At 38.1% G+C, this 22,697-nt stretch overlaps 1 protein-coding gene across 1 annotated transcript; it reads right to left on the bottom strand.

Moving 5' to 3' along the window:
- Positions 1 to 15,535: 15,535 nt before the first annotated feature.
- LOC144714246 (beta-glucosidase 22-like) lies at positions 15,536 to 20,069 on the bottom strand. Its single transcript, XM_078588943.1, has 13 exons — positions 19,837 to 20,069; positions 19,665 to 19,728; positions 19,447 to 19,505; positions 19,046 to 19,121; positions 18,899 to 18,970; positions 18,662 to 18,749; positions 18,296 to 18,551; positions 16,710 to 16,825; positions 16,406 to 16,629; positions 16,286 to 16,311; positions 16,118 to 16,205; positions 15,915 to 16,005; positions 15,536 to 15,822 (listed from the first exon to the last, which is right to left on the bottom strand). The coding sequence occupies exons 1-13, from the start codon at positions 19,990 to 19,992 to the stop codon at positions 15,594 to 15,596; spliced, it is 1,545 nt and encodes a 514-aa protein (XP_078445069.1). The 5' UTR covers positions 19,993 to 20,069; the 3' UTR covers positions 15,536 to 15,593.
- Between the last annotated feature and the right edge of the window lie 2,628 nt (positions 20,070 to 22,697).

Genomic DNA, 22,697 nt, shown 5'->3' with positions numbered 1-22,697 from the left:
GGATGCAGACGGGATGGTTTTTTCGTCCAAGACCTCCGGATGAGACGGTTTTTTCATCCTAGGACAAAAAACCGTCCCGTTTGTGTCCCTGCACTATAGTTGCTGCAAGGGAACGGCATGTCCGGGACGTGACAGTCAAGACATGACGGCCTGGATGTGACGAAACGGATGATTTGTGGTGAAGGATAGTGACGTGACGTTAAGTTCATCACATCTCCTGTCGCATCACACGTCCCAAGATTTTGAAAAAATCCCTCACATATCCGTCACGCATCACCACATCCATCGTCCCGTCTTCGTCCCGTCACCGGACAGCGTCACCATCACGCGCGATGAAAATATATGAATAGTCGTAGAGACTCATGCTTCAGAGAGAAAGGGCGAGCAGGAACGATCGTTTTGGGGAGGTTTGGAGGCGAAGTTGCAGAGCTGGAGTTGGGGAAGATGATGTGGTCAGGGAGGCGGCGGAGGGCTTGGCCAGATCAGATGTTTGATATCATTATTACTAATATTTGATATTGTTATTGGTCCCAATATCGATGTTTGTCATTGTCTAGAGGGTTGGATGACGATATCGGGGTGTCAATTTAGGATTACAGTTTTTTCTGCGACATGTAAATAGAAATATAATTTTATTTTTTATTATTAAATATATATAAATGTGTGATTAACATGCGGGAGTTATGTTTACATTATATGGGAGTATAATTAATATTTTTAATGGATTTTATTTATATTCAATTATGTAAGATTGGTCTGAATAGTAGGAGTTATTAATTAGTCTGGTTCGGCTTGAGATGAGCCTGGTTCAATGAACATCAAAGCCCGGTATGACTAAGTCAGATGTATTTAATACATGATGGATAGAGAGCAATGAATTTTTCTTTATGTGTTCCTTTGAGACAATTAATACTGGTTTTTAGTTTTCCTTTTCTTCATTGGAGACAATGAGGGCTTATCCGGATATCATTTGGGGATATCTAGAAACAAATTTTGGTACAGATTCAAAATATGATACCCCCATGTTGGATCCAATAATCGGTACCGACATCCACTATGTCCTAACCCCTATGATATTCATACTGATGTTCGGCATCGGGAGGAAGTTTAATATCCATCCAATATCTGATATCCGGTATCTGAAATCATCTTGATCTTATCCCGACACCACATATTGGTTGTCGGATATTATATATCGGATGGGAAAGCACTACTTGGGTTTGGGGAGAGGATCCATTTTTGGCAGTCTAGCCCAATGAGCCCACAAAAATGGTCTAGCACTATTCACTTTTTTACTTCAAGTTAATAGACTCCTTCAATATTTGATCATTAGGCACATTATCCATTAATGAAAACAATTCTTTGGACAGACTTGAATGGGTGTAGAGCTAGGTTCTACAAGGTGTGTAGTGAAGGTTCTGAGGGGCGAGTTTTCTAGCAGCAGAAGTGTCGATATTTTGAGGGGCGGGATTATGAGCAGGAGCAAAAGTTTTTAGGTCAGAGGAATGGCTTACTTGCTCAATTAAATTGTTTAAGAGAGTGTTTAGTGGGTAGGCAAGTTCTGTAAACATATCCTAGGAGGTTTGAAAGAAAGAAGGTAGGTTTCAGAATTCTAGGCCAGGCTGATCCATACATTAGTAGGTTCTCTGGAGTGCTCCCCTTGGTATTATTCTTTGGCAAGACAAGGCCAACCTATGCATAAAAGAGATTGTGTATTAATATTTTATCATTTGGCAAAAGCCAAGTTACCACTATTACAGCTTGTCATAGGCTTTAGTTTATCAAAAATTATTTCTAAGGGGATAATAGACCTTAGTAAGGTTTTTATAGAACAGCCAGTAAATGTTGGCAAATGAAAGGTGTAGACATAATTAATAAGATTCAAGAAATAAGGCCATTGAATTTTATGAAAACCCCAAAGTATTACATGAGATCATACTTGATCATCGGTTGACGATAAAATAATTGTGAATTTATAAATTCAAAACTACTTTATCGAGATATGACTTGATAAAAAATGTTGGCATAATTTTCAAACATTTGAGTGTATATCGTTGAGAATAATTATTTTGTATGGAATGTTGTATCTGTGGCATTGATGCAGTCTCAATGTATGAATAACAGAAATTTTTTGACCTTGAATCTAAAAAATTTGGGTTTTTTCAAGAAGCTATGCTTTGAGTCCCCATAAACATTATTCATTTGTAAATTTCACTGAAAAATAAAGGATATGCTATTACCTCCATTAAAACAATGAGTTTTTTCTTCATTACTAAACTTGTTTAAGAGATTCTATAGAGCCACATTCAATATCTTTTATCAGAGATTTAATTGAACATCAGAGTAAAAATTAAAGACTGGCAAAGGAGAACTATGAGAGAAATCACATAAAAGGAAAATATTATTTTAATGTGTGTTCTAAAATCCTACAAAACTTGCCTTTATATCGGCTACAACAAAAAGAAGAAAAGAACAAAACGGAACAACATAATGATTCCCCTAACACACCAAAAAAGAGAGGAACAAGAATGAAGTAGGAGCAAGAGTGAACTCTGAAAAAGGTGAATTAGACTACTTTGACACATCTGAGAGCTATACAGGTAGACAGAGAACTATCACATCAAAGTAAGCTAGAAATAGTAGAGACGCAATGTGATAATATGGCATAAGATTCTCACCAAGGGAAACTCTGAATATTTATGTCATATTTAAAAATAGGCTATTAGAGGTAAATGCTCAAATGGGCCGGCATCATATTTGATCATAATTTTTATATGTCTTGGCTTATGGAAATATATGTGGCTGGTAAGCTAATCACACATTAAATATATCATTCCATGTTCATTAATATAGCATGTTCATTATAGTGCATGTGTGATGCTTATAATGAAGTCCATGAATACATAATCAGACTTAGTAAATTATGATGAGATCGTAATATGTAGATTACAAGTCTTTAAGCATGTTTTCTGGATTCCTATTATAAGAATACTCAGGAAGGACATCAAATTATCCAAATAGAACAGTACTATCTAGCCTCACTCATATGATGAGTATGGTCGGTCCCATAACCATTAGTGTAGAGACACTAAGGATAGAGAGCGGGTGCTCTTTAGTGGAAATAGTTCATTGATTTGATCTATACAAATCCTTTAATGATATTTTAGAAAACTATCAATCAAGTTGGTTCCCATCATGTTGCGTAAGTAGTCATTAGACCAGAGACACCAAAGACATATTGTAGACCGGTAGTTGGACTTTGACTATGATCTGTGAATCACTAATCATGAGATTCTAAACAGTCTTAGAACGAGTGCATCAAGAATTTTATGAAGACGATTGAGTTGTCAAGATGGGATTGTCCATCATCTGTACAAGAGGCGACAATTGAAGGAAGATGATGCAATGAAGTCCTTGGCCAAGGTAGTGAAATATCAGAGAAGAGCTCTTTGATGATTTTTGAACGCATTAGTACTAACTCGGATGATCAACTAGGGTTTGACAATTGACCATACCCTAAGTCATCCTATGAGCATCAAGCGGATGAGGGACTATATGTACACGATAACAGCGGACAATCAGGTTCCAAGAGTGAATTAATGCACACTCCTATGTATCTTCTAGAGCACGAGGCGTAGCTTGACAACCCACTGGTGGGAGATTGATGGTGTGGCACCGTCTGAGACCGCAAGACCATCGCTCGAGGAGTCAGCACCGCCTTCAACCTCACCACCGACTCACGTCCAGCCTGCATGACAAGCCAAAGCAACGACGCGCACACCCAGATTCAAGTATACCGGGTAGCGACGCGCCCCTTCGATCCCATCTATCTTTATTTTCTTGCACTTTTCGTTTTTTGTAGTTCTGTCGTTTCATCTGCGATGTAGAGAGGGGAAGTTCCCATATGAGGATACCTTCCCCTCCCTTAGTGGGCCTTAGTAAGCCCCTCTTTATCTTTTTTTCCTTTGTATCTTAAGGGTTCCATTTACCTCTCTCCTATATAAGGGAGGGGTGGGGCGCCCCCCCAAGTACTCTTGAATTTCATATTGAAAGTTTAACGTGAGAAGTTGAAGAGTCACCTACGTGAGGAGAGGAAGAAGAAGAAAGAAGAAGAAAGAAGAAGAAAGAAGAAGAAAGAAGAAGAAGAAGGAAGAAGAAGAAGAAGAAGGGAGAGAGGAGAAGGAGGAGAAGAGAGAACGCGCCGCCGCCCGACCGGCCTCACCGCCACCCACCTGTTTCACCGCCGCTGGTCGTCGCCGCACGCCACCTCCATCACCACGCACGCCATCGGATTCCCTACGCGCGCGCGACTGCCCCGCCTCCGCTCCATCACCAGCTGATCGCTGCTGACGCCATTGACAGGAGGAGCTGATGGCGAAGCCCTCAACTATCTAGGTTTTTTCCTGGGTTTAGTTAAAATTTTCATTTATAGGTTAGGGTTTTCCCTTGTTTTTCCTAATGGGTCCTATATAAAGGACCCATGTGATAGAACAATCAGATTTTCCCTTTTGAGAAACAAGTTTTTGGAAAAGAAAGAAAGGGTTAGAGAGAACCCTAGAAGAAGGCGGCTCCGCTGCCGCCGCCGCCTCCGGCTGCCGCCGCTACCTCTGGCCGCCGCCGCTACCGCTAGTCGTCGTCGCCACCTCCGGCCGCTGCCGCCACCTCCAGCCGCCACCGCCATCTCCGGCGCGCGCCGCCATCGCCGCCGCCGCGCCGCCTCGCCGCTGCGACGACGGGCCGCCGCCGACGCCGCCGCCGCTCGTCGCCACCGCTTGTCACCGCTGCTCGCCGCTGCCGCTCGATGCCACCGCTGCCGCTGCTCGCCCCACCGCCTCCGGCCGCCGCCCGTTGTCACCTCTGACTACCGCCCGCCGCTGCCTTCCAAGGTCGCCGCCCGCCGCCGTCGTCGAGAGCACTGACACCGCGATGTATGTCGCCGCTGAACTGTTTGCCACCGTCTTCGCCATCCGGCTGGCAGAACCGTCCCGCCCACCGGTAGTCGGGCCCACCAGCGCCTCAACGATTACTTGTGGAGCGTCGACCACGTGAAGATAGAAACACCCTTCGGCCCCAACGAATTGAGGACCCGCGCAGGACCTTTCCGGGACACCCACCGAAAGCAGGACGTGCCGTCCAAGATGATCATCCCCGATTCGGACGAACAGACCCATGCTCCCGCCGCAGGACGTCGACGACGTCGGTCCTGCATCAGGAGCGCTGTCTGTCACTGCCGTTGACAGCTCACCGCTGCCTGCCGCCGGGTGCCGCCCCGGCACCTGAACCACGCCCGCGTCACACTGCGACGTGCAGCAACCGCGCTGCGACGGTCGCCACCCGCGCCCAGCATCCTGCCCCAGGAACCCGAGCTCACGCCTTGCCCCGCGCCCGAGTTGCGTCCGCGCCTCATTGCGCCGCGCCGCGCCTATGCCGCGACGACCGCCACACCGCGCCAGCGCCCCACACCACGATCTGCGCCAGCGCCGCGCCCCGTATTGTGCCCGCAGCCACGCCGCCGCGCCGCACCCGGCCGTGTTGTGTCGGCCCCTACGCCGCGCTCCACGTTCTGCGTCGCGCTCCACGCGGCGCCTCCTGTCGACCTGCCCCCGACGCCGTGCTCTGCTATGCCTAGTCGCACCGTGCGTTGAGCATTGGCTCTTGCCTGTGCCACGCACCCCCTCCACACCACCGGTCGCCCACGCGGCCGCCTAGCCGCACCCTGCGTCTCTTCAACGCCCGCGCCCACGCAGTTGTTGCTCCGGCCTCCAAGTGTCTCTTATCTACTTCAGTACGCTTTCGTATTGCCTCCTCCGCGCTCGGGGTAGGCGTAGGTGAGCGAGACAGGTTGAGAAAACGACGACGAACTACTTGAGAGTCTTACCTAGCTGGTACGAGTCGGACTCGCCCGACGAGTGTGAGCATATTAGCGGGATATTCCCGTTCGGCGACATATTTGTCCTCGACCCACTCGGACGAGGTTCGGGTGGTCTAGTTGATCATACCCTAGGCGACCCCGTCGGATCTCTGGAACAGCACAACCGCACATCGGCACTCACACGTACTACACGTAGGGCTTTCATTATTCTGTCATTTGTCATACCTGCTCTTCATTATTATCGGGCGACACTTCTCGTCATTGTCCGATAGAGATCCTTATTCGATACCGAGCCACTACCCTCGGTGACGACCGGACGACGTCTTGATGATGTCCGGCATAAGAGATTCAATCTATCGATTGGGTTAAATCAATCTGACATTAATTAATTAATATGAGGATATCGTAATTAATTTAGAATATCAATAAAAGTTGTTATATCATTGGAGGTATTAACTATACTAATACATGAGCCTAGAAGGGCACGCGCAGATGGTCTTTTGTTCATCCGAAGATATACTTAAAGTTAGGAGTATTTATGGAAAATACACACTTAGTATAAATGGGGAAAGGTTTTGAAAAAAATTCACCTAGGCTATAATTTTTCAGGAGCCTTCCCCTTCTTCCCCCTTCTCCTCACAGTTCCACTCCATTCCTGATGCAATTGGGATGGCAGAACGATGACGACGAAGGTTGAACAGAGCTTGTCAAGTTGAAGGAGGAGATTTAACGTGTCGAGAATCGTATGGATATGGATAGAGGGTGCACACCTGAGAAGATCCACATGACTCGCTCAAGGATCGAAGGAATCACAATTTTTCTGTGTCAAAGTTATTTTTTTCATGTTTTAATGATGAGATTACGATTTCGACAAGGTCTTCCATTGTCAATTGTTATTAGTCTTTCATCCATATCAAGGCTACATCGATCATCCATAGGTTATATGTGTTGTGTACTCAATTTTAAGGTTATTATATTCATCATCTTGGTTGAGTTTAAGATTATTATTTTAATTATTTTCCCCTTATTTTTATTATTAGTATAATAGGGTAAGTTACTATTCAATCCCCAAGCAACACTCATGGATTCTTAGATATCTTTCTTGATGAATGGTGGGAAAGGATTAGTGGGATATAATGGAAATGGGACTTTCGGATTGAAGGATAAACCCTAGATCAATGAGAATGAGCAATTCAAGGTTCAAAATTTTCAATAAAATCAGGAATCAATTTTTGGGTTTTGGAAAAAATTATAGATACGATTGATTTTAATGGTTTGGGAAACAAACTGAGATGAGAGGAAGGTAGTAAGAAATGAGATAATAAAAAGATCAATATTTTCCTGTACAGATAAATGATGAGTTTGGAATTTTATAGAAAATGTGGATGATGGGGCAGACTTAATAAGATCATTTTTTTCCTGGTAAAATATATTCTTGAAAAACAAAGTGAACATTGATTTGAATGATGATAATAGATGAGATGAAATTGGAGAAATTTAATCAATTTGTTGGGCAAATAACATAATAATAGTTTAAGGAAATTCAAGAATAAAAAGATTTTCATTTAGTCTTTAAGTATTTTCCCATATAAGGAATTTTACAACGGCAAGTGAATCCTAAAAAAGATAAAAAGGCTCAAATTTTGATAATCAACTCCAGTTCTATGGGGGAAACTGTCGTCTGCCATAAATAATAGGTCAGCCTCAAATTTTGATGAAATAGAGGGAAATTAATCATCTATAGCAATGGATTGCATCCCCAAAATGCCCCTCTATCCTTTCCTCTCTAATACCATGTCAGGAAAATCGATGTTATTCTTATAACATTCAACCTATCATCAACACCCACAAACTTAGATCATTTATTGTCCTTAAAAGTGATATTTATACCATTTTGAACGTTATATCTAATTCTTTATCTTATTTTAGGTCTATGTGCATCCATCTTGGCATAAACCGTATTCATAAAAATAAAAAAAATTATTGGTCGAATTACTCCTTCTTTTGGGAAATTCAAGGTCGATAAAAATGTCAAAATCTCCTTCTAAAGATATAAGACGTATACACTTTGTAATGACACTATTTCCTGTCTATATGAAGTAGATATTTATTTCCAAATTATCAAAACATATATTACATCAATATCATATCATAGATGGCATAATACTACATGTAAGAGATATTTCACAAACATTTGAAATAAATTATGGTTCATGAATACTCAACAGTCAGCCCTTGTTTCTAGATGCACTCGGTTTTCCTATGAGAAGGGTTCCTACGATAAAAGAGCACGAACTTCATCATAAAAAAAATGTTAGAAAAGAAGATATTTGAGTTGTTAGGATCAATTGAGACTCAATGTGAAGTTGAAATTACTTTAGGTGCATGATATGAGCACTATACTAATAAATAAAATATTTTTAAAGTAAAAAGAACGTTTATCCTCTCAATATAAAACTGATATAATATACATACATTTATCCTCTCAATGTCGTTCTCTCTCAACCTAAGAGTACCATAAAAAGAGAGTATCAATGACAAAACTAAGAATATATCATTGTCTTTCTCATTTATCAGTATTTCTGAAGTCTTTATTCATTATTTTCATTCACCTATCATCTCGATGACTTCCAATCTCCAATTGTTTTAAAATTAAGAAAAGTGTTGAGTAATTTCAGCTACCTTGTAGTCTTTTTTGGTAAATACTTAAGATAAATGTAAAATATAGATAAGATAACTTATGACCAAAAAATGGACGCACCAATTTTTTAATATAATTTACTAATTTAGCAAGTGTTCACAAACATCATCTAATTAGGCAAAAACCATAATGCTGTCTAATAGGATGTCCTATTTTCCTAAAAATAATTTAATTATAGTATGATTTATCCATCATTCCCATCAGCCCAAATACTATTCTCTAAAATTATCATAATCTATCTATTAAAACTTTTATTTGGCCATCATATTGAGAATTATATGGGTTAGTCATCCAGAAATGGACTATACATATTTATAAGGGGAAAATTAGAATCGTTGAATGAGATCCTGCATTTGATATTGTAAATCACAGTATAGAGTAGATGGTTTCTACATTGAACACATGTATCACTTTAAGATATAGGAATTACTTTCATTCCTCTATAAAGAGAATCCACACCCATCGAAATCTAATCATCCCCTTAAGAATATGGAAATTGTATCATGAAGTAACTTCTGACAGTATCAAATATGTTTACTTATATTATAGACTTCACGTCATATAATGTTTATTCATTAAGTTGCATCTATGCACATCAAACATTTTTTAAATGGCTAAAATATTTATTTAAACGAGTAGGAATATAAAAAATAAACCTCAATACTTTTAATTCAGCAATTTAGGAGAGAATGCTGGTTTTATTTATTTTAAATAATCTAAGAGGATTAATTACATATTGAAATGTTTAATAATTATTATCAATATAATCCACTAAGCATAATGTTATCCAGGTAATGGTAGTAGATGAAATTAAAGACATGGCTATTGTTATAAATGTTTATTGGGTAACCCATTAATTCTATCCAAGTGCTCCATTACTATCTCACTGTCATTTGTTCAGGCCCATGAGAAAAAACTAGAGGCAAAACCACCAATAAAAACTACTGGATTTATCCTCAAAGTATTATTTGCCATCTTTTACTGCCAAGGCATTCATGGACTTACAAGGCCTTTGCTCCAAGTTAATGATGGAAATATATGTGGTCGACAAGCCAATCACACATTCCACATCTCATTCTATGTTCATTAATACAACATATTCATTATAATCCACGTGTGATGCTTATAATGAAGTCCATGAATACATGATCAGACTTAGTGAATTATGACGAGATCGTAATACGGAGATCACTAGTCTTTAAGCATGTGTTCTAAACATTCCTATTCGAAGGATACGCACGGACATCTAATTATCCAGATAGAATAGCACTATCTAGCCTCACTCATATGATGATTATGGCCGGTCCCGTAGCCATTATTGTGGGGACACTTGATGGATATTATGTTGCCATCAAGCCAATCACACTACCATGCTTGTTTAAGTTCATTGAATAAAATATTTGCGTTCATTATTATTCGTGTGATGTTTATAATAAAGTCCATGAATACGTGCAATGAAGTAGTGAATTATGATGAGATCATTACACAGCGATCACTAGTCTTTAAACATGTATTCTAAATATTCATATTCAATGGATAGTCTAGAAGGACGTCAAATTATATGGATAGAATAGCACTACCTGATCCTACTTTTACGATAAGTATAGCAGATCATGTGGCTATTAGTGTCGCGACACTAAGGACAGATAGTGGGTGCTCTTTTGGAGAAAGAGTTCACTAAATTGCTCTGTATGAATCCCTAAATGTTATTATACCTAAACGTCAATCAGGTTGATTCAAGTCACGGTTGTATAAATGATCCACTGACTTGAGATACCAAGGACATCTTATGAATGGACGACTACATTTTGACTATGACTTACAAGCCTCTAATCATGGGATCCAAATAAGTTATTGATCGGATGTAGTAAGAAGTTTACGGAGATGATTGAGTGGTCAAGATGGGATCATCCGCACTCGGTATGAGAGGAGATTGATTCAAGGAAGACAATGCAGAAAACTCCATGGCCAAGGTAGTGAGGATATTGGAGAAGGCGTTCTCCAATGATCCCCGTTATGCATCAGTACTAATCGAATGATGGATTAGGGTTTGATGATAAACCATACCTTAAGTCATTCGAGAGTCTCGCGCGGATGATGGATTATCCGTATATGGTAACCGATGACGTTAAAGGCTTCATGAGAGAGTTCGAGACTACTCGGTATCTTCTAGAGCACGAGGTGTCGCTTGGCACTCCACGGGCTGGAAACTTAACCTATCAATTGAGTTAAATCGATCCTCGTTTAATTAATATAAATGTTGATATAGTTAATTAATAAGTTTGGTCAATAAATGTTATTGGGCCACTAAAGTTATTAACTAGAATGATACATAAGCCTAGAGGGTCACACGCACAAGGTCATAAGGGCATTGGTGGATATATTTTACTTTGTAGGATTTTTTAGAAAAACCTTAAGTGAAATATAAAGAGAGAAAGGGGTCTCATTTTAAGCACCCATGCAAGCCTCATTTGAGAGCCTCTCCCTTTCTCCACTCTCTTCTCCACTCATCCATGGAAGAGTGTCTTCATGGTGAGGAGATCTTCAAGATTTTCAAGAAGTGTTGAAGAAGAAGACGTGGAGATCCAAGCGTCGAGTGATCGCGTGGATACTTCTACAGGCTAGACGTGTGAACGGCTTCAAAACGATCTCGGAGTGGCAAAGTCAAGGGTGGAATGAGTTCCCCAAAAGGTACTCAGTATGTTGATTTTAAAGATCGATTGTGAATCGATCGACACGCTTCCGCATCCATGGAACGTGTTTTCCATGGTCGAACCAAGGCATCTAACCCAACAACACTAATGATATATAGCGGGTGCTCTTTAGTGGAAAGAGTTCACTGAATTGATCTGTACGAATCCCTGAATGGTATTATACCGAACTGTCAATCAGATTGATTCACATCACGGTTGTATAAGTGGTCCTTAGACCTGAGACACCAAAGAAGTCTTATGGGCGGACGGTTGTACTTTGACTATGGCCAACGAGTCTCTAATCATGGGATTCTAAACGGTCTTAGTTCGGGTACATCAAGAAGTTCACGAAGATAATTGAATGGTTAAAATGGGAATGTCCACCCTCAGTATAAGAGGTGAAAGTTCAAGGAAGATGATGCGATGAAGTCCTTGGCCAAGGCAATGAGATATCGGATAAGTGCTCTCTGATGATTTCCGAATGCATCAATACTAAATCGGATGACCAATTAGGGTTTGACAGTTGACCATACCTTAAGTCGTCGAAGGGGCTTCAAGTGGATGAGGGATTATACGTACACAGTAACCGATGATGAACAAGTTCCATGAGTGAGTCGATACACACTCCTTTGTATTTTCTAGAACACGAGGTGTAGCTTGGTACCCCACGTGTTGGAGACTCGAGCTATCGGTTGGGCTAAATCGATCCGACATTAATTAATCTATATGATGATATGTTAATTAATTTGGAAGGAGAATAAAGGTTATTGGGCCACTAGAGTCGTTAACTAGATTGATACATGGGCCTAGAGGGTCACACGCTTAATTGTCTTTTGGACGTCGGAAGATATACTTAAGTTTTGGGGGTTTTTTATGAAAAATACCCACTTAATATAAATTGGGGAAGGCCCTGAATGAAATTCAGTCAGGCCAGAATTGTTCTGGGGCCTTTCCCCTTCTTCTACCTTCTCTCCACACCCCCTCTCTATCCCCGATGCGATCGGGATGACGTAACGACGTCAACGGAGGTTGAACTGGGCTCGTCAATGAGAAGGAGGAGATCCGATGTGCCAAGGACTGCGTGGATATGCCTAGAGGCTGCACACTTGAGCAGCTCGATTCATCTCGCTCTCGGATCCAACAAATCACAGATTTTATCCATACAAAGGTACTTCATTTCATGATTTTATCGATGTCGTTTTGATTCCATTCAAGTCTTCCGCTGCGAAATGTTTTGATTTGCTCATACATGTCAAGGCCTCTAGAACCCAAAAGTTAAGGCCCAAAAACATAAAAGAATTTGTATAAGGCTCTACTAGCAATGTTAGTAAAAAAGAAAGATGAAATCATGTACTTGTTAACTCACCTTAACTAGATGTTTGTTTGGGGAAATTTATCAAAGTTAAAATCTAATCTCAATAAACTAGTATCAATTCTTCTCAATTTAATCGCAAGAACATCCAAGTTAATCTCAGTAAGACCAAATTTTCGCATACTTAGTTTACTCTCAAATCAATAAAAATTTGACACCTCCTTTTAATATTGAGAAGGTCACAAACTTATTCCACATCCATGATATATAGAAGTAATAAATATTTCAAATATAATTACCAGTCTCAACATTTCCTAATATCCTTTTACATATACAATAATACAAATCATCTTCATGAGACTTTTATAAATGATAAAATCTTGCACACTTCTCTATAATTCACCATGAGCACTGTAGTCCAACATATCAAATTCAACATGATATTCTCTATCACAAAATGATCCATAATGTTTATGTCTAATTATCAGAAGCATTTTAACATCATAATTCAAACCAATATATAAAATGATAAAATTAACATTGTAATAATCCCCTCTTACCTCTTTTATCTTGTAGTATTTTTTATCTTCCGTGTTTTTTATCTTACCTTTCTCGTTTTATTTGTTTCTTGAAATTTTATTGATATTTTGACTTCTCTTAGAAAAAATATACCTTAATGAAAAAAGTTGTAACTAATAAGCTCTTTGTTTTTTCCTTGATCAACTTTTTATATTGGTTTATTTTTCTATTTATAATTATGCCGTTTCTTAAGGATAATGGATATTATAAAGCCTGCAAGCCAGTCACCCTACCATTTCTTATTTATTTTAATTGAATTTAACTTTATTCATCATTATTCTCATGTGATGTTTACAATGAAGTCCTTGAATACATTCAATGATTCAGAGAATTATGATGCGATCAAGGTATAGATATCAATGGTCTTTAAGCACGAGTTCTTAGTATTCTTATTCAAAAGATACTCGAGATGGACATTGAAATATTTGGCTGGAATACCAATGTCTAATCCCACTCATGCTTTAGCCAATAGTGTATGTACACCAATGATAGATAATGGGTGCTCATTATGCAAAGAGTTCACTGAATTGATTCATGTTGCAATAGTGTAATTGCTCTATAGACTTGAGATACTAGAGATATCTTATGGCTAAATAGTTGCAGTTTAAATATGGACTAAGAGTTTCTAATCTTGAGATTCCAAGCCATCGCAACTTGAATGCAGCAATAAGTCCACGGAGGTGATTATGGGATCATCCGCCCATCATATAAGAGAAAAAATCTAAAGGAATATGATGCAATGAAGTCCTCAGCCGGGCAATGGAATATCAAAGAATTAACTCTCTGATGTTTTCCCAAATATATTAGTATTAATTGAGATGGTTGGTTGGGGTTTCACAATTGATTATACTCCAAGTCCTCTTGAGAATGTGAAGTAGATAAAGGATTATATCTATATGGTAATTAATAAGAGAGTTATCATAATCCTTTGCATCTTCTAGGGCACATGATTGCAGAACTTTGTCCGTGCCAGATTATTTTATTTTTGGTTTTAAGATCTTCTTTTTATTCATTATTCTGCTGTGGAATGGATTTTGGATTGTGTATCAAAGCAATGAGACCCAATGATGAATCATATTACTCTGAGATTCTATTTCCAAATGAAAACATTTTAAAAATATTAGAACACTAGTTGAAAGATACCTAAATGTTTTTTCCTTCCTCGAATCTCCTTTTTCCCATTGTTCCTTCACCAAACACAAGATGAAAGAGTTGTGAATGGTGGGAACTTTGATGAATGTATGTACATTATTTCTCAATTTTATCCCAAATATTCTCCACAAGTGTCTCTTTCCTGACGTTATGTTTTCACACAAAGAGAGAATATTATTTTCTTAGATAGTCGGAGTTAGTTTTTAATGAAGTGAGAGAAACAGTGATGATGTCGAGTGAAAGAGAAGTTATTCTTAAATACCTCTATTTATGTTGAAGTATTGGTCGTTCACTGTCTAAGCATCATTTGATAGTCAATAAGTTCAATCCTGATCCTTTCATCATTTCATTCTTTTCCTTTTTATACTTTCAACAAATCAATCATTATTTTTACCCCAAGGGTCTAAAATACAAAATGCGCCGATGTTGAATGCAATGATGTAAAATACAAGTTTTTTTTTCATTTATTGGGGCATAGTTTCTCTTTGAAAATGTTTAAATTGATTAAAAAAATGATTCTGCTCAAATTTACTGGTGGAGTCATTTCAGAGATTTATAGGTTGGTGAGTGAATCAGGTTCATACAGTAATAATTCTTAAGTTTCGATACTTAGTACAAGGTGGAGTCATGTCCAGAAGGAACCAGAATTAAGTGATAATAAGTTTTTAAAGGAAGAAAATATTGGGATGCGGGTTGTGTAGATTAAGGAATAGCTATAGGCGATGTTAAGATTAAGGCATTTGTATGTATATCATATTTTCATAATTATTCAGGGGTAGTTATTTGCAAATGTTAATTTATAATAAGTAGAATGTCATGGAAGGGTGATAGCAGAGATGATGGTCTACTACTGGGAAACTGATCCATTATATCTAACAAGTATATCCAGCCAATTGTTTATTCTCTAGAAAGAAAGAGGCAACCCAAAGAGAGAAATGACAGACTCACAGACATGTGTCCAGCTATCATCATCGAAATATAATCATACTGATATTGGATTTATTTTTAGTGCCATTTTGCATCTTTGATAATCAGACGTTCTGGTTCATATTTATGTTTAATTATGAGTCAATTGTAGAAGTTCAAAGGTTGAAGACACTCCCTTACTACTAATTCAAACCATGTGCAGCATTGTATCAATTTTTCATAGGAATTGTCCATTTAGGCTAATGCTGGTTCACATGTTGATATGTCTGTAAACACTAGAAAGAATGTACTCAACGAAATCACAAAACACACAAATGAGATTGTAGTATAAATGTTACAAATTCACAGATAAGTTTTTCATGCACTGGATAGATCTGGGCTTACTTTGCTCACTTCATGAATACTACTTCTTTTGCTCCCTTTAAGGAATTGAGAGTACCACTTAGCAGAGAGCTTGGGCTTTCTGGTGAGATCCTTGTCCTCAAAGTTAATATAAACCAGACCATAACTGGATCGGTGCCCGTCGATCAGCTCCAACAAATCCAAGAAGGACCATATGAAGTATCCTCTAGTATTTGATCCATTTCTATGCCAAACAGACAATTAAAGTAAGTTTTGGCCGCATTTAGAGTACAAAATTTGTCGCGGAAATAAAGATCAGTGATAGGATGGTTTTACCTGATGGCATTGTGCAAGCTTTGTATGTTCTTCTTCAAGTATTCAACACGTGGAGTATCCTCGAGGGACGAGTTGTGTGGTGTCTGATAGCCTACATGGATGAAAGAGCGACGACTCAGATAATAAATCCTGAAGATAAAAGATGGATAATGAAGCTTATAACCTCACAGAGAAAACTGTTTTGGTAGCTTGAATGGACGTACCGTTTTCATGGATGAAGATAGGAGGGTTTCCATAGACATTCTTGAAGTGTTCTAATACTCCTTGCATGCCGAATTCCGTGCCATAGATCTGTGAAGCACCATCAGCTAATCCACATTAGGAATCTTCAATCGAACTTGAATTTGATTCAATGATGATGTCACAATTACCTCAGAAGAATTTTCTTTTCTTTTAACTGAAAATTTTAGACATATCCAGCAAAAGTTAGCATAACCAGAAAAAATAATAAAAATTAAATATAAGAAATGGGGGACGACTAGTAAAACTACCTGTGAGTTTTACACCCACATCCTTCAGGAAGTCCCTATCATTAGACGATGAATTACCAGAGCCAGCGTCTGCAGCCAACAGGGTTGCATAATAGTTCACACCTAAAAAATCTACAGTTCCTCTAATACGTTCCTGCTCAGAACTCGAGAATGAAGGCATTCTATTGCCTATTTTTTCCACCATGGATCTTGGATAATCCCCATTCACAAGAGGACCAACAAACCTGAACCCAAAACTCAATTACAGATTAATCCTGAAAAGGAAAAAGAGGGTGAAAGGTTCTGCGTTACATAAACATCCTACCAGCCAGTGTAGAAGTCGTATGCTCTCTGGACAGCTTCTTCATCCCGGGATAAATTAGAGAAAGGAACGAAATGGTAAGCAAACACATTACAACCGATAAAACCGTGTTGTTCTGCCTGAAAAGTATATACTAGATAGAGCTGAGCAGTTTTGAATAAGAATTAACAGAAAAGTGATCCAACCTCCTTGGGTTGTATCAAGAACACTCAATGTAACTCTTAAAAGTTCCATAATAAAGCATTAAGCTCACTTCTGGGAGAGCTTATGTTAGAGTCCTGATAAGATAACCAATTCTTGAAAATCATAGGGTTATAAATACCCTTTTGTAAGGTCATTAGAGGAACTTTTGATGAATGATCACCTTGTGGTTTCTTGGCACGAGTAGCTGTATCCGGCTTTCGTGAGGGCAAGAACTCCCGATTCGGAGGTTCTTGAGGGTTTGTTCACCTATCATTCTTTCTTCTTCTCTCTTACCTCTTCCATCTCTCCCATTCTCATCTCTATCCCTCGTCCCATTTCTTGATTTTGTTAGATCTCCATCGGGATCGTAACAGCTTACAAGTAGGTTGAAAGAGAGAGTAAAATGAGTATTCAGCGGCATGGACTTTCTTGGAAGATAATAAGCAGGTGAATGAACCTTTACTGATTCTGCTTGGCTGCCTGAATAAAGTAAGGACTACAGGTATTTTAACGTAAAAAACTACCCTAATGACACTGTACACTACTGCCCCTATCTGGGTGAAATGACCGGCATACCACTAGAGGGGTTGGAGTTAGATGCTAATTATGGTGAAAAAAAGAGAGCTCTCAAACTAAGGTCCAAGATAAGGTTCTACCCAGAACCTATCATTAAAGGAAAAAGGAAGACACCAGTCAATACGTGCGATCCCCCAGGCACGTGTAAGTTCAGATTCATGAAAGAGCGGGAGAGAGTAGCCTATAAATAAAGGTGGTTGGGGGGTTGACATAGGCAGAGAATCACTTTCTTCATTTCCAAGAGATCCTCCCGATCAGGGAGATCCTCCTGATCTAGTATGGCTGGAGAGGAGTCGATTCAGCGGAATCTCGCCCTGGCTATCATCTGCATTTCTCGTTCCCTATCTTCTTCCTTGGTTCTCGTTTTTATTGTATTCTTGGATGGCAATTCTGCAATCGGCATATTCTTGAAGCTTCTTCCTTGACTTCCTAGACTCTACATCAGGATCGCAATAGTCCATCACGCCCCATTGATGTTGGTGAGATGATGACGGCATTGATGTCTACGTGAACCATACATCAGCAATGGCTGGTGTTGACATTGATGAATTAACAATCTCTGTCACTTTAATTTAACCATGTTTTTTGGATATCAAATTCCACAACATATTCAACGGTACCGCCATCGAAGTCAGCATCAGTATGAACCACCCCGATAAGTCAACGTCAACATTGGACGTGGTTGACGTTGACAGATGAGGCGCCATTGACCCGGATGATGATAAGGTGCCAATACATCCATCTGATCTTGGGACGCATTCTACTGATGAAATAACGAACTTAATTCACTGATCAATTAAGAAAAAGAAGCTAAATAATATCTGCTCGACCTGATACTTTCTTCTGTAGAGATTTGTGACCTCGGCATGAGCAAGAATACTGTGATGGGCCACAAGATATGGCTCGACTGCAGAATCACCATTAGAGCAATTATAACCAGATGAAGAAGAACACCTGTAAGGAGGAAAAATCCCTGCATCGTAACCGCCAATTGCGAGAACGTTGGGTTCATTAAGGGTCGTCCAATATGAGATTCTATCTCCAAACTCACTGAAGCAGACATCCGCATATGCTGCAAAATCATCCCTGTCAAATTTCAAAATAACTTTTTTTAGTATCAATGTCTTATAATTGGGTTCTAGATACATGAAGAACATAAGAGTTAGGAAACTTCTAATAGAGATATGGAAAATTACACGATCCTCGGGCTTAACCATCCCCCATATTCATCTTCAAGGACTTGAGGAAGATCGTAGTGGAAAAGTGTGACGTGCGGTTGTATTCCTACATGAAAATTCGTGAAGGCAGGCCAAAGAAATCAAAATGAAGTCTAATACCATAAATCAATCATATTATTTCATAAGAAAAAGAAGAAATTCGTACGAAAGCTGTAGTGGGTATATAATTTTCAACACCACTCCTGAAAATTATACCATTTCTGATGAGTTCGTCTATGAAGTTGTTGTAAAAACGCAGGCCTTCCGAGTTTATATCCCCCCTCCCATCTGCGCATAATATAATTTTCAGATGAAGCGTAACATAGAAATAGTGTACAACGAAGTTGCAAGAAAAATTCATACTAGGAATAAGCCTTGACCACGAGATGGAAAATCTATAGCCTTCAAGTCCGAGATCTTTCACAAGTCTTATGTCATCCTGCAATGCACAAAATGGTTGCCAGCGTCGAATCAGAGACAGGGTGAAAACGATAAAAACCAAAAACCTTTTAAAGACGTGATTTTAATTAAAGATAACAGATAATTAAAATAAAACGAAAGCTTTTCAGAAACGATTTTAGAGGGAAAACGTAATGGGATCAACTTTTGTCATAAAAAGCATGTTACCTCTTTTTATGGTGTGGATGTCACGAGAGGTGATCAGGGTCATAAATTAACAAATATTTTAGCGTAAAAACCAACAAAGTTTCACGATATTCTCAACGAAATCTTGAAATTCGGAAAATTAAAAAGAAAACTACTACCTTGTATTTGTGGTACCCGTCACAAGCTGTGTCTCCCGTACTACCGTCCGGTATTTTTCCTGGATTTTTACACACGAAAGCGGAATTAAACTGGAGGACTCTATTTCTTCAAAATCGAGAGATCCATCTTCTCATCACCACAAAGAAGATCGAAACAATAGTAGTTATCAAAAATATTGAAAAAATTATCATAAACTATCAAATAAATTCGTCATTACCTTGATGGGCAGCGACATCCCAAACGCTAGGCGTCCTGCCGCCCTCCGAGGCAGCTCCTTCAACCTGCGTTACAAGAGAATTACAGTTTTACTAAGACTTCTACAGACTTAATCTCTTCACAAACAGAGCAAAAAATCGTTAAAAACACAAAAAAAAGAACAGGGACAGCACTTGATAAGCCGACGTTCCAGACCCAAAAACGAAATTCGCAGGAAAATCATCCCTGCTGATCTCCCCTCTTCTTCTAAAATACCCATTACTCTTAGACGATCCTTTCACCAATTGCAACAGCAAAAGGAGTAAAAAGATTGAAATTTTCACACCCATCGTCTCCTCTCTCGCTCTCCCCCTTGGTACTACTCTCAGAGGGGGAGATTTGAGAGTTTGTTCTCTAGTAGGAGTGATCAGGGCCAGACATTTTAAACCATGTTCTTGTGGAGAATAAAAGAACTTTAGAAGAAATAACACTACTTTGACATTCTATTACTGCCCATGAACATGGGTTTCATTGCTAATAATCTCTGATACCCTCTTCCTGAAGATATTATGCATTAATTACAAGCTCCTGATTTAACAGAATAATAATAATAATTATACTACAATTAAATATTCATCATAGCCATTTGTGGATATCTTGAAGTAGATTACATGACAAGAATCATTGAATTGGCAATTTGAGTTTTCCTTCATCCATTTTTTTTTTTTCTATGTGAATTTGTTCTTGAAACTCTCTGTGGGAAGAATAGGATAAATTTGTTGTGTTGGGTAATCTTTGGAGGAATCTTTATATCTTATATGAAGGGTTGTCAATTCATCTTAATTAATATGAATAAATTAGACCATTTAGTGACCCAACATTGTCCAATTATTGACCGAATAACAACCATTTAGAAACTCAACAAGGATCTAGTAGTATCGGCCAAAGAATAATCCATTAGTGGCACATGATCAATCGTGAATCAAACACTAGTGTAATTATGGCGTTTAAGGTTCAGATTCATGCAATAAAAATTCATTAAGTTTTCCTCATCTAGTAGAGGGTAAGGTTGAATCAGCAGGGAGCAGGAAATGGTATAGAGAACTATCAGTTAATAGATACTCTGATTTATTTTTTACTGATTTAATAAACGTAATAAAACTAATGAACATTTTAAAATATTTCAGAAAATGTAAGAAACTAATTGTTCTATTGAAATATAATTTATGAAAAAATTATTGAATATTTATCTGAACTTAATGGGATTTTATTGTAGAAATTAACTTTGAAATATAATTAAAATACCTTAGCTAGTGCGCTGCTTGTGCCAGGTGATAGTTGATTGTGGCGATGTGTAGAAAGGGAAGAATTATTCTAAAAAGAAAAGGAGAGCACATGAAGTTCTAGTTAACAGCCCAAAGGGTTGACAATGATTTCTCCAAATCTCTTGATCAAATTCCCTGCTACTTTGCCCCTCTCCTATTGAAACTCAAGAATGGACCCAACGAGATTTAAATGAGAAAATTACTCCCCCAACACAACTTAATAGGGGAACACAATTCAATGGCCAGATTTTGGTTCTATCCTTTCCAAGCTAAAAAAATACTGAAATTGAATTTTCACATCATTTTGGAATCAGATATTTCTCCTATTTTTCATGTAAAATAATAAACTAGAAAATTAATACAAGTATTATTGGACAGGACTAAATTAAAACAACTAAAAATACCTTAAATTCTGGCTTGTTGCTATCTCCATCACATCAGGCCAACAGATTTAGTTCAACGTCAAGTCTTTCACAATGGACAAATACATGACTACTTTCAATCCAAAAATCGGATAATAAAAAATATCTATTACATATGTCACTTGAAATCTTCGAAATGTAATAAATATTATTTTGTTTCGCTTCAAATATATGATTTTTGCTCTCCATTTTATCAATATAAATTTCACGTCCAATATATAAGAGAAATGATTATATATTTATCATTTTTTGCACAGTTGTAATACAGTCTTTATACCCTTAAAATTTCACGGAAATTACTTGACATCAAATAAGAAGTAAAATTTTTATATAAATAAAAATCATTAATTTTTCATAAGTATCTTTTTATAACACTCATCTAGCATTTTAAAGTACATTTAATCATTAGATAAGGTTTTTTCGTAAATGATTATATATTTATCATTTTTTGGCTTTTATTGCAGTATAGTCTTCATTCCCTTGAAATTTTCATGGAAATCACTCGATGTCAAATAAGAAGTAATTTTTTTAGACAAATGAAAATTCATTAAATTTTCATAAGTAAAATCTTATAACACTCGTCGAGCATTTTAAAGTACATTTAATCATTACATAAGATTCTTTTATAAAATTCATCCAATAAACTTCAGGTCAATTCTAATGGAAGATTTAACATAATATGAACTTATGGAAAACTACCAACATATAGAAATCTATCAGGGATACGTAATAAGTTTATAAATAAATTTGATTTAGAGGTTAAGTTCTAAAGCTTGATTCACATGACAAAGACCCTAAGGAATGTGATTCTTATAGGAATATTAAATTGACAAAGACTAAACTAAAATTTTCAGAGATGATTTCACCAATATTTGAATATTTTTTCTTGATTTTCAGTGATTTGAATAGTTATTTTCTTATATAAATAATGAATTATTTCATTTAAATTTATCAATCGGGATACTAAATTCATCATTGGAAAGATCAAAGAAACAAATATATTCAATTAGAGTAAGATACAGTAAGAGAGAAGAACAACACATTACTTGATTTAATATTTTCAGAGATGGTTGATAATTAAGCGGTTAATCAAAATTTGGACTATTAAATAAAAAATGATGGTTCTTTTGGGTTCTACATGCCTTGATATGGATGGATACGAGGATTCCTTGCAGCGGAAGACACATAATGGAATTGAACGACATCATTGAAATCATGAAACAAGAAACCTGTGCACGGATCGCATCCATGATTTCTTGGGTCCCGGAGTGAGACGAGTTGATCTGCTCAAATGTGCGACCTCGGCAC

The sequence above is a fragment of the Wolffia australiana genome, chromosome 17 (genome assembly GCF_029677425.1).
Source record: "Wolffia australiana isolate 7733 chromosome 17, ASM2967742v1".
Classification (NCBI taxonomy): Eukaryota; Viridiplantae; Streptophyta; class Magnoliopsida; order Alismatales; family Araceae; genus Wolffia; species Wolffia australiana.
Note: the sequence above shows the minus strand (reverse complement) of the source record. Positions and strands in the feature narration are given on the sequence as shown.

What these genes read in the sequence shown, in the direction of transcription:
- LOC144714246 (XM_078588943.1), bottom strand. Translation starts at nt 19,992, where the DNA reads ATGGGTGTGAAAATTTCAATCTTTTTACTCCTTTTGCTGTTGCAATTG. An exon ending in TCTACAGAAGAAAGTATCAG is followed by an intron (nt 16,826 to 18,295) that starts GTCGAGCAGATA and finishes TATACTTTTCAG; the next exon opens with GCAGAACAACACGGTTTTAT. An exon ending in AGCTTGCACAATGCCATCAG is followed by an intron (nt 15,823 to 15,914) that starts GTAAAACCATCC and finishes TGTTTGGCATAG; the next exon opens with AAATGGATCAAATACTAGAG.